This window comes from Mus caroli, unplaced genomic scaffold (assembly GCF_978045245.1).
Source record: "Mus caroli unplaced genomic scaffold, Mus_caroli_1 scaffold_8, whole genome shotgun sequence".
Lineage (NCBI taxonomy): Eukaryota > Metazoa > Chordata > Mammalia > Rodentia > Muridae > Mus > Mus caroli.
This window is the reverse complement of record NW_028227263.1, coordinates 90,858,831-90,871,853: the sequence shown is the minus strand read 5'-3', so window position 1 is coordinate 90,871,853 and position 13,023 is coordinate 90,858,831. Positions and strand designations below refer to the sequence as shown.

General features: G+C 41.6%; 1 protein-coding gene across 2 annotated transcripts in view; it reads left to right on the top strand.

Annotated features, from left to right (window-relative positions):
- The window catches only part of Oca2 (OCA2 melanosomal transmembrane protein), a 310,146-nt gene that overhangs the window by 71,612 nt on the left and 225,511 nt on the right, over positions 1–13,023 (top strand). For both annotated transcript variants that reach the window (XM_021168684.2, XM_021168683.1), the window contains exons 9-11: positions 6,610–6,681; positions 8,246–8,311; positions 11,282–11,338. In XM_021168684.2, the coding sequence (XP_021024343.1) occupies positions 6,610–6,681; positions 8,246–8,311; positions 11,282–11,338 (195 nt within the window). The remainder of the gene's footprint in view (positions 1–6,609; positions 6,682–8,245; positions 8,312–11,281; positions 11,339–13,023) is intronic.

Sequence of the window (13,023 nt, the reverse complement as noted above, 5' to 3'; positions counted from 1 at the left end):
TCCTAAGAACTCTTAGTAACCAGAGGCCACCCCTTCTCTTCTCTGTCTCTTCATAGCCTTCTTTCTTTCTTTAGCTTCAGTGTTCCTCCTTCTCTTACCATTGCTGTGACTCTATCAGCCCCTGTTTTCCTGATGTTTCTGCTCCTTCTTTCCATAATGGCCACTCTCTGGCCTTCAGCTGCACTCAAGTCACCATTACTGCTGTAGTTAGTTACCACTTATACCTCAGCCACCATCTTTATGGTTGCTGCCTCATCTGCCTCTTCATGTCCCTAGCTCAGTCTGCTCTGCTCATGATGCAGATCAAACATGATTATAAAAGGCCATTTGGAGAAAGCTTTCATTTGAGCTAGTATTGCAACTCTAGGGGGCACACAAGGCAACAGGGTCTTTCTTGAAAATGGAGTGAAGCAGCCAGAGAGGGGATGTGACAAAAGTGTTTGGACCAATCAAAGAAGATGTTTATGTAAATGAATGTCTGTGTGTGTATCAATCTCAGAGCTGGGTAAACAGGCTCATCTAGAATTTATCAAGGCTGCTCATACTTAAGGACCCCTCCTTCCTTCCTTCTTATTTTTTTAAAGATTCATTTATTTTATGTATATGGATATTTTGTCTGCATGTACATCTATCTACACACCAGAAGAGGCCATCTGATCCCATGAAACTATGGTTGTAGATGGCTGTGAGCCACCACGCAGATACTGGGAATTGAACTCAGGACCTATGAAAGAGCAGCTACTGTTCTTAACCCTCCAGTCAACTCTTCATCCCTCTTTCTTTCTTTTTGAGATGAGATCCCATGGTGTCCAGGCTGCCCTTTCACTCACTTTGTTGCTAAGGATTATCTTGAACTCCTGACCCCCTGTCTCCACATTAGTAGAACCAATTTGTCTGGAATGTTTACAACACAAATGGTTTTCCCGTTGTGGTGCTAATGGGTCCTCTGCAACTACTAACGTGTCCACAGAGTACTTTCAAAGTGTATAAAAAAGCTGGCTGCCATGTTGCCAGTGTAGCCAGTTGCCAGTAAAGTGGCTGCTAGGTTGACAATTCCACACTCAAGATTGTTAGGGACAAGGAAGGCTGAGGCCTGCCAATCACCACTTTTGATATTTGTAATTATTTGCAGAAAACATTAACAAGATATTTATAATAAAGACTTAACTAAAGCATAATACACACAACACTCTTTTTTTTTAAGCATGATCAGATATCTTGCAACATAAGTCTTGCACAAGCTACATATCATGCAGTAAGCTTCTTTTTTTTCTTTTTTCCCCCCTTTTTAAAAAATAGTTATTTTCTTCATTTACATTTCCAATGCTATACCAAAAGTCCCCCATGCCCTCCGCACCACTTTTCTCCCCACCCCCCACCCCACTTCTTGGCCCTGGCGTTCCCCTGCACTGGGGCATATAAAGTTTGCAAGACCAATGGGTCTCTCTTTCCACTGATGGCCAACTAGGCCATCTTCTGATACATATGCAGCTAGAGACACGAGCTCCGGGGGGTACTGGTTAGTTCATATTGTTGTTCCACCTATAGGGTTGCAGATCCCTTTAGCTCCTTGGGTACTTTCTCTAGCTCCTCCATTGGGGGCCCCGTGTTCCATCCAATAGCTGACTCTGAGCATCCACTTCTGTGTTTGCTAGGCCCAAGAATAGCCTCACAAGAGCGAGCTATATCAGGGTCCTTTCAGCAAAATCTTGCTAGAATACACACAACAATCTTATCGTCGTTTAGCACTTAATTGTATTTATCAATTTCAGATAATGCTTATGTTCTGCCCCAGTGTTTCAGCAGAAGGAGTTCCTTGATTTATTTCACCACAAGGACATGCAATTCTCCCTTCTTTCACCTATTCATCCCATCTTTCAGAAGAGAGAATGAGACAGTGTTTCATTGTGTAGCTCAGGATGGCTGATATTCATTATGTAAACCAGGATGTCTGGAACTCACTATGTCAACTAGGATGTCTGGAACTCACTTTGTAAATCAGGTTGCCAGGAACTTCTGCAGATCTCCTGTCTTAGCCATCTAAGGGCTGATATTACAAGTATGAGCACCATCTAGAGCTTCCTGTTGGATCTTTTAAGGTGATTTTAGCTAACAGCTGGGATTTCAGAAACATTGTGGAACATATGGCCTCTGGCAGGGGGAACACACATTTGAATATGGGAGACACTATATCTGTGATTCTCTAGCACCACTCATGGAACTCTGTATTAGGTTAAAACTGCCAACAAGTTAAAAGATTCAGGATGTCTGGGGAATACATCATGCTCTATCTGTTTGCTACAAGACCTGACATTTCAATACCCTAAGGTTGCTGCAGCTCCTCATAGCAGTTCCCACAAGGCCAGATATCACAGAAGACCCTTTAGTCTTGGTGATTATTTTTTAATCGGGGTGATTACTCATGTCTGAAGATAGGGTGAGGCAGAGGCCGGAAAAAAAATGATTCCACGTGAGAGTGAGGTTTAGGTTCAAAGCACTAATGTGATTCGAAATAACCAACTTGAACTATATTTGATATTATTCACTTTCCTTTTCTTTTCCTTTCCTGTTATTTACTCTTGTATTGCTGTAAGCATTTGTTGTTATAGTAGCCAGGGTGTGCCATCTATTTATATACCAGATCGTATGACATGGACTTTTACGTTGTAACCTAGATCTGAGCATCTTCAACTTTTCCCCACTTACAATCTGTTTTCAGGAAAGGAATTTTCATACAACTTTATGGATTTGGGTGCATGTGTAGGTATGCAAATCAAGCATTTGTGGATAACAGATCTCAAAGAAGTTTATTTCAAAACAATTAGAATAATCTGAAGTAAATCCACTACACATGGGAGGGGCACAAAAACACATCTGAGACCCGTCTGCTTTCTTGGAGTGTTCTCACAAGCACTCAGAATTCTCCTCACACAACTCCATGCTCGGACCGTGTTCCAACAAGTAGGGTGCTAATTTTAGAAGTTCTCTTTAGTTTTAATATAAATTCTACAATTAAAAAAATCTATTCCTTATTTTTAGTATCTCATTTTAACTCACATGTAGTTTTTGTAGACTTCTTATTACAAATTACTATTTTAATTAATTTTAAATCAGATCATTCTTCATTTTAATTAAGAAGGCTGCCCACTGGTGATCTTTAAAAATTTAACTGCCCAGGACCTGGTTAAACATGAAGGAGAAACCATTTTGGAGTTAGTAAAATTCCCCACTGAGGGAACCCTAAAGCCAGGTTACACTTAGATAGATCTCTTGTTCTTCTAAATACTTAGAAGGTAAAATATTCACACCCCAAGTTCTAGATGTTAGCTTATCTTTAAATACTCTTTCTTTAATCTCTCTCTCTCTCTCTCTCTCTCTCTCTCTCTCTCTCTCTCTCTCTCTCCTTCCCTTTCTTCTCTCTGCTGAGAAAAATGCCGCCTATGTTCTCTTGAAAGATATGTTTTGAATCAGGATCACGTACTGCTTTTTAGAAGAATTTTCCCAATGCCCTCCCCCTCATCTTCTCTCATTGGGTCTCAGAATTTTCATTCATGTTTACACAAACATGAGGGTGCTCCAGACACTGGGTGGCCAACCCCCAATGAATGTCTTCCCAGGAAATCCAGTAGATTTTCTTCTTACCCAGGAATAGGGGAAGTTTTCTGAGTTTCCTTGTAAGGCCCTCGCACATTGTGGAGTGTTCCCTCTGACACCTCTACCCTTTTGGATCAAGGGAAACAAATTTCTCTTGTATCTGGAGTCTTTATCATTATTGTATGTGAAGGGGCATGGTAAGGAAACTTCTTGACACGATCATTCCATGCTGTGGAGAAGGGGAAGGTTTTCAGTGTGTGTGTGTGTGTTTGAGAGAGAGAGAGAGAGAGAGAGAGAGAGAGAGAGAGAGAGAGAGAGAGAGAGAACATCCAGAGGCAATCAAGAGCTAAAGGCTTGGTAAGAGCACGTGAGAAACAGCAAAAAAAAAAAAAAATCACAAAATTAGGCATTCAAGGAGTACCAGACAACCAATGCCAAATGGTTCTGAAGGCAACACACCCCGCCCCCTACCCATCCCCCTGCCAATGAAGCATTAATGACTGTGAAAGCCTCAGGTGAGCTGAGAAACTACAGACAGAAAAGTTGACCCTCTGATAGTGGCTGCAGGCAATTAGGAGCTGGAAGATTCTGATGAGGTCAACATACCAATAGCCCTCGGTATTTGTTGCTTTGAGATTGCAGGGGAACAGATCTGCAGAAGGTAACCCCCCTAAGCTACTACATTCATATATGTCCCAAGGCAGTAGCAAACTGTGCCGATATAGGGATACATCACAGGCCTGCCTTTCTTCTTCAACTACCTTGGAGCCTCATGCAGTGTTTGTATCTGTCAGCCTGAATTCACAGACAGGAGCCTAGCATAACTGTCCTTTGAGAGGCTTAACCTAGCTGCTGCTGACCAAAACAGATGCAGAGAGTCATAGTCAGACATTAGACAGAGCTCAGGAAGTCTTGTGAAAGAGTTAGGGGAAGGATTGAAGAACTCGGAAGTGATAGGGTCTCCACAAGAAGACCAACAGAGTCAACTAACCTGGACCTTTGGGGACTCCCAAAGTCTGAGCCACCAACCAAAAAGCATACATGGGCTGGACCTATCCTTCTACCCGACATATGTAGCAGAAGTGCAGTTTGGCTATCATGTGGGTCCCTCAACAACTGGAGTGAGTATCTTACTCTGTTGCCTGCCTGTGGATCTTGTTCTACTGACTGGGCTACCTTGTCTGAACTCAATAGGAGAGGATGTGCTGTGACTTGAGGTGCTAGAGCTTGCTGGTACCCGGGGAGGCAGGGGAACTCTCGTTCTCAGAGGTGAAAGAGAAGGGTAGGGGAGAGGGTCCCTAAGTTGGGGACTGGGAGAGGGGACTGCGATCTGGATGTAAAATGAATAAATAAATTAATGGGTGGAAAAACCCCATAGCTCTGACTTTAAATAGAGTAAAAATATAGTTTATTCTAGAACCAAGTTTGAGTATGCATGGGCTGGGAACACAGATTTAGATTTGTCATGTTCAAGGGAAATCCCATTTCCACAAATCCCAAAAGGCAGAAGGGACATGGCGCTACCTGTGGTGGCACCTATTAGCATACCAAAATGCAGGCTGGCTCCCACACCCTTCAGTATCACAGGTGTCTGTTGTACTTTTCAGAGACTACACTAGGATCCTGGCTTTTCATCTCCTCCCCTACCCTAAACTCCCCCAGCTCACAGACTCCCCTCCCTGAAGCTACTCATCTCATTCTCTTTATGACCTCACTCAACCTCAGGGTTGTTTTCTGTAATTAGAAAGCTGAGGAGGAATTTTGCCCAGCTCACTGTCTAGGCATCACACAAGAAGGAGGAAGTGTTAATGTGTACCATCAGTTGAAACTGAAAAGCAGAATGCAAATGTAAGGGATAGTTACAATTTAGTAGCAACGTGTTAAGTTGTAGGTACTTGTATCAGCCATCACTGGGAAGAGAGGCTCCTTGGTCTTGCAAACTTTATATGCCTCAGTACAGGGGAAGGCCAGGGCCAAGAAATGGGAGTGGGTGGGTAGGGGAGTGGGGGGGGGCAGGGTCTGGGGGACTTTTGGGATGGCATTTGAAGTGTAAATGAAGAAAATACCTAATTAAAAAAATAAATTAAAAAAACAAACAAAAAGCAAATATAGTGCCAGGTTCTTGTAGTGTACTCAAGAGGCAGAAGCAGGTGGGGCTTTGAGTTTGAGGCCAGCCTGATATACAAAGCGAGTTTCAGGTCAGCCAGGGCTACACAGAGAAACTCTGTCTTGAAAACTCCAAAACCAAGGTGATAATGATGATTATGATGATAAACAAAAATAATAAAGCAACTATACTAACCCTTAAAAGTTTGGACATTGAATATGTTTTAAAACATAGACATAAAATTACTTGAAAGTGAAGTTGGAATCTAGTGTACAAATGGACACATAGAAATTTCCAGGTTTGGCCTATTTTGAATAACTGTTCAGAACATTCATGCCTTGATGGGATACATGTTTTCACGTGTGTCTAGGTGTTTCCTAGTAGAATTGTTAAACTATATGGTAAACTCGTGTTTAACTTTTTAAGACACTCTTTTCAGCAGTTGCTTTAGCATTTTGCGTTCTCACTGGCAGTGTATGCAGGATCAGACTTCCAACCTATTTGGCATTTGAAATTCCATGTCCACTGGATTGTAACTAAATAGGCGAGAATTCTTTCGTGATTCGGTTATATGCTGAAGTCTCAATGAGATAAGGCAGTTGTCTGTATGCTGACTTAAAAGTAGTCTTAGTAATTGAAAGGGCTAATTTATGTCCTTGAACTAAAGGTTCTGTTGCCTAGAGAACACGGTAAATAATTAATGATGCTTTACTGTAGACTTCCTTGAGCATCCTTTCACAGTCACTCTGGAGATGGAAGCAACGTTCCAAGAACCTAGGCTGCTGGTGGTTGTGGGTCTCTCTGGGCTGCAAAAATATCAACCCCCTTGATATCTTTTTCATTTGATACACATGAAGCACATGGAGCACTCACATGTCAATACACGCTTTTGGTGTCTTCCTTTCCAGATTGTTCACAGAACCCTGGCAGCCATGTTGGGAGCACTTGCAGCACTAGCAGCCTTGGCTGTGGTTGGAGATGTAAGTTGTTATGTTTGATTTACTGGCTTTCTACTAGATAAAGTGCCAGACCCATGGTGTATTAGTTGTTTCAAATTGTTTCATGTGATGTTTCCATGCCATTTGCCCACAATTCATAGAGGCATGAACTGACAAACTTGGTTTAAGAAAGTTGTCACTGGATATAAAGACACACACATCTATGTAGTGATAGTCTCCATTTGGGATGAAGAAAGCCTCCCTAGGCATGCATTTACCTGGTGTGGGGACATGGAGGTGGACCAATCAGGGATGAGGCTTTATTCTGTGGCATTGTAGGCCCTGGAGATACCCAGATATAAATAGTGGTGTCCACTTGACTTTCTGCCCAGCCACCGGCTGTATAGCAATTCTTAAAAATCAGTCGAAGCCAGCTGCAGGCAGGGACCCTCAGGTCTGGAAGTGCAGCTTTGAGAGCTGAGTTAAGACAAAGCTTTGGAACCAGTCGCCAACAGGAACTGACTTAGGGAAGTTGACACCACTAGCATGGGAAAGTGGGGGCTGCTTAAGCAGGATGCAGTCCATGGATGTGGGGTGCTATCTGGGCTAGAGTGAGATTGCCTCTGATATATTTTATAAAACTAATGGTATGTTTCATACAGAGTAGTATGGTGTGGAGGGAGGGAGGGCCTCAGCAGGCCCAGGTTGAGGCATCTCTCCCCTGTGGTATCAGCCATACTAAGGGTCTAGTATAGAATAGAGTTTAGTTAGGGGGTAGGAAGGGGAGTTGAGAAGGGAGTAGAGGCAGAGAAAGAGAGGGATCAGAGGACAGAGAGTGATAGAGAAAGGAGAGAGAAGAGGCTGGCAGGAACACATGGGGGGAGGAGAGAAAGGGAAAGAGGAGAGAGAGAGAGAGAGAGAGAGAGAGAGAGAGAGAGAGAGAGAGAGAGAGAGAGAGAGAGAGGAGTCAGAGTGACAAAAGGGTCAGAGAGAGGAAAGAGAATCCAAAAAGTCCCTTTTATAGCCAGTCAGGCCTATCTGCTATTGCTAAGTAACTTGGGCAGAGCCTAGAAGGAATGCCAACATGCTAACAGCCTCCAAGAAGTCTCTGAGTCATGCACTTGTTCTCATGAGTATGGTTCACATAATGTTTCATTTGGAAAATAGCTCTTATGGCATATAGTAGGCACATGCATCAAGAAGCCCCCGGGGTACTCAGTGAACTGTCCTTTCCCAGGCAGGCTAGGTTCTGGCAGTCCCTCACTTCACACTTTGTTCTAGTGGCACTTGAAGAGTAGAATAGACAGTGTCAATCATGCCACCCAACTGAGGAAGACCAAACCAGCAGTCCAGGCAATAATTCTTCCTAGAGCTTCTAGGATTAGATCCCCTCCCTTTTGTTCATGAATATTTTGGATGTGACAGATGCACTGGGTCATGAGTGTTATTCAGCAGTGTGATAGAATTCAACTTCAAAGGCAAGTGGATGCAATGTTTCCAGCTTTGGCCCAATGTCTGCACTTGCAGTAAGGGCAGCCCATTTTTAGAGCTTTGCTCAGTAGGTTGATGCTCAGGATTAATTGGCAAATTTGTGCTTTGATTACAGAGACCCAGCCTGACCCACGTGGTGGAGTGGATTGATTTCGAGACTCTGGCCCTGCTGTTTGGCATGGTAATTACAGTCTTCCCAGCAGGATATGGCTCCAAGTCTGGGTCCTTCACTATCCCACAGTTGCTGATACTATCATTATAGTCAAGATGGCATATATCTTGACAGTTAGGGCTTTATTGAGAAGTGTTAATACAGGTCTAGCTATTTTCTCATGGAGGAGGGACTGACTGTTGCTGGTTTGTTAACTAAAGACTTCATCTCTAAGGCTTTTGAACAATGAAGTGGCATCATTATTTCCAAAAGTTGGCAGTTTATTTGAGTTATTACCCTTAAGATAAAAAAAATGACATACTTCAAATACATAAACCAGGGAACAATTTCAGTGACTGGGAAAGTGATTTTTTTAATGTTTTTTTTCCCAAAATTTTATTATGTATTTACTTCATTTACATTTCAAATGCTATCCCCCACCAACTCCCCTACCCCCCCACTCCAACTTCTTGGCCCTGGCATTCCCCTGTACTGAGGCATATAAAGTTTGCAAGACCAAGGGGCCTCTCTTCCCAATGATGGACAACTAGGCCATCTTCTTCTGCATATGCAGCTAGAGACACGAGCTCTGGGGATACTGGTTAGTTCATACTGTTGTTGTTCCTCCTATAGGGTTGCAGACCCCTTCAGCTCCTTGGATACTTTCTCTACCTTCTCCATTGGGGGCCCTGTGTTCCATCCAATAGCTGACTGTGAGCGCAATTTTTAATTATATAAAGAAAAATGTCCTTAAGTAATAGTTCCGGGCTTCTCGGTTTATCATATTGGTAGGCTGTGAGGAACATTGCTAGGTCAGCTTGTAGAAAGGAAAGATAAACTCACAGAGGATTAGTGTAGGACATGAGTTGTAAGTCAGCTAAGCCAGAACAAAATGAGGTCTGGCAAAGTCCTGGACCCAAGTGGGAATGCTCATATGTTCTCAGGTCATTCTCTTAACAAGGTCTGTATGCTTCATCTGCACTGCACCAGGAGGCCCACTTTGTAGAATACCAGTCTTGAAAAGCATGCAGAGCTGTCATCCTCTTTGAATGGGAAGGTGGAACAGAGCTCTGAACTCAGGTTTCAGAGAGGAGCCAACAACTGTTGGGTGCTGAGAAATGCATAGGGATTGGTTATCTGGATAGAAGAAGGGAATCATATTAGGTGTCTACACACACTATTTTTTGAAAAGTTAAGCAAATGGTGTAGTAGTTTGCTAGAACTGCTATAACCAAGCATGACATGTATAGTGCTATTTCTCATAGTTAAAGAGGCTGATGTCTGAGATCGAAGTGCCAGCAGGGCTGACCTCTGTTGAGACTCCTCCTTGGCTGTCTTCTCTCCATGTGCTGGTAGCCTAGTTCCGTCATTTTATCAGGCTGCTGTCATATTCAATTAAGTTCCACCTCAATGATCTCATTATAAAGTCAGCTGACAAATTCAATAAAGGTCTACCCTAATGATCTCATTGTAGTGCTTAAAAGTCCTGTTTCTGGGTGCAGTCACATTTTTAGGCCCCGGAAGTTAGTAGTCCAACATATACATTTTAAGGAAGAGGGACAGAATTCAGCCTATAAAAATGGTCTGGTGTTTCTTTTTCCCAATTAAAATTGTCCCAGCAGCCACTTATATCATCTATGCTTTTGATCCTATAATGGTAGTGCATAGAGTGGGTCTTCCTTTACCTGACTTATTTCCTGGGACTGCTTGCCCAAGTCCCTGTTCTATCAGACAATGACAGAATGGCTCTCCATAACAAGAGAAGGCCACACAAGCCCCCACCCACATGTGTCTATTTATGCTCACATGATGCACTGCATGCTACAAACAGCCCCACAGGGGGTTGTCGAGTTAGGAAGCTGCTCTAGATCAAGGTAGCGCTGAGTTCAGACTGATTCAGGAGTATTTGTGTTTCATACAGTTTATTTGAAGTGTATTGGGCCCACCGACACAGCTATTTTATATAATTTTTATATAACCCAACTACTTTATATAATTTCATCAAACTCTCACAGTGAGCTCACAAGATAAAGGACATCCAGAGGTAAAGTGAGAAACTTGAAGTGAAGAGTGATAAGTCAAGCACACCTTTTTGTTGTTATTGAAGGCTTGAACTTGCACTTACCCATTCCAAATTCAACAGGTAGCAATGTGGGTAAAGGGTAGAAAGGCAGGATTGTGCTCTGATCTTAATCTCCATGGAGAACCCAGTCTCTGTGTTGGTCCTGGGAGGAAGATAGGGTTTGAGCATCTATTAAAAAGGGAGCCATATCAGATACCTACAAGTTTAAAAAAATAAATTGAATGCTATTCCACTTCTTGGAAAATAGGAAAACTTCTACCAAGTCCAGGCTTGCTGGAATTTCTGGTTGATTAAGCACAGAATAAACATGGCACTATTTCTGTTAGCCCATGGGTGGCTGTTTTCCTCATTTGTCATCAGTAGAAACACAGGTAAGCATTCTCCGTGCACACAGGATTGGAGGACAGTTGCTTCACTACCATTGGTCCAGCTTGTCCATGGTCATCAAAGTTGAAAGAAAAAAAATCGGTTCAATTATTTTAGAAACCTAAGTTTGATACAACTTTAAATGTATTCAATGTCTGAGTGCTGCTTATGGGGACAATCGAGTACAATGGCCAAATCTGGATCATGGTTTTCCCTGCTTCTAGCTTCAAGACTGATCAAGCCATTGATTTCTTCGGTCTATAAAACAGTGAAGATAGCATTTGATATATGTTGTCAGGATTAGATGCATTGATAACATATTGTAGGACAATGCCCTGGATAGAAATATGCACATAAAACCATCTGTAAGAGATTCCGTTCAGGGAGTTCATATGTCGATAACTGAAGTGCTAGACATCTAGCCAGACAGAGCTGCTCTTGATGCTCAGCTGTCATGAGCCAGAGTCCAAACTCAGGATGGCTCACTCTGATATCATTCCAATGCAGTATTTTGCTAAAAATCTTTGCTGTCTACTTTTTTTCTCTTATAGATGATCTTAGTAGCCGTATTTTCAGAAACGGGATTTTTTGATTATTGTGCTGTAAAGGTAGGTATATAAATAAATAAATAAATAAATAAATAAATGTAAACATATATATAATAAAAGCAATATACAAATGTGATCAATAATTAATAATGTTAATTAATTAACAATACTATATTATCCTAATATATATTTAGTAAATTAAAATATTTAAAATTCCATCTTTCTTTCAAAATGGCTTCAGTAAGCCAAGCGATAATTGCTGTGCTAAGCATGATGTGAAAGCAACACTTCTAGCTTTTCCATAAGAAAATGAAGAGGAAACTCAGGGCAAAAAATTCTCCCCTAAGCATTTGTGTAACAGCATTTGAGTGAGCTGTTTAGGGCTACACATCAAAACCTAATTTATAAGTCTGAATATGTCAAACCACCAGCCTCTAACTGTGTTGCCTTTTGGAGACATAGTTTCATTGTTTACTTTCTAGACCTGTATTGTCCTGAGTTTTAAATTTGGAAAACTCAGTTTTATTTTTGTTGGTGTTTTAGACTTGTATGGATAATATTTTAATTGGGATTGAACAAAGGGCCTTGCATATGCTCAGTACAGTCTCATCACTGGACTAACGTGTTAGCTCCTTAAAGGTCTTATTTTTTTTAATTATAATAATTATTATTTGGTTGACAATTTGTAATCATATCTGTTTGGTAAATATAATATCATGTTTCAATGTATGTGCAAACAGAGTGTCGTGTTTAAATCAAGCCAACTAGCATATCCTTACAATCATTTTTTTTATGGTAACATATTTGAAATTTACTTTCTTTGTTTTTGTTTTTGAGATGGAGTTTCTCTACACAGCCCTGACTGTCCTGGAACTCACTATGTAGACCAGGCTGGCTTCAATTCTCAGAGATTTGCCCAAGTACTGGGATTAAAGTTGTGAGCCACTACACCCAGCTTAAAATTTACTTTTTAAGTTATTTTCAAAGATGCACTAGTCACTCTGCTGGTGCAGAAGTTCTCTAAATCCATACCTTTTTACTGTGCCTAGAACTGGGGTCTCTCTATTCTCTCCCACCTGCTTCTATGGGATCAGTTTTCTTGAATTCAACATAGAAATGAAATCATATGGCGTTTGTATGTGTATGCCTGGCTATTTGCACTTAAAATAATGCTTAAAATAATTATATTATGCTAAATACTTGCTAAAAGTGTGAGGATTTCATGTGCAAATAGTATTTCATGTTTATGAACATGTTGTCTTTATTCATCTGCTGGCAAACACTTAGGTTGGTTCCATATCTCGGAAGAGTTCTCTAAAAGACATGGTGCAGGTGTTTATTCCTTCACCATATTCATTTGCTGCCTGTGGTTATCCTTTTAACTCTTTAAAACACAACTAATTTTACACTGGTCTTGAAGGATCCCCTTTTCCCTAATCTCCCATGCTTAGTCTCTTTCACCCCTACCTCCTTTCTGCTTTTAAAACAGGGTTTCGTTTAACACAGTCTTGCCTCAGACCCACTATATTATGGAGGAGGGCTGACCTTCATCTCCTCACTGCTGGTATGACAGACCTGAGCCACCACACTGGTTTAGGTGGTGCTGGGGATTGAACCCTGGATCTTGTGCATGCTAGCCAAACACTCTACCACTGCCACACATCACCAGCCCTGTTACCTTTTATCTTTTCAAATGGAAATCATTCTAATAGGTAAGAAATGGTAACTCATCATAGTTGGACTTT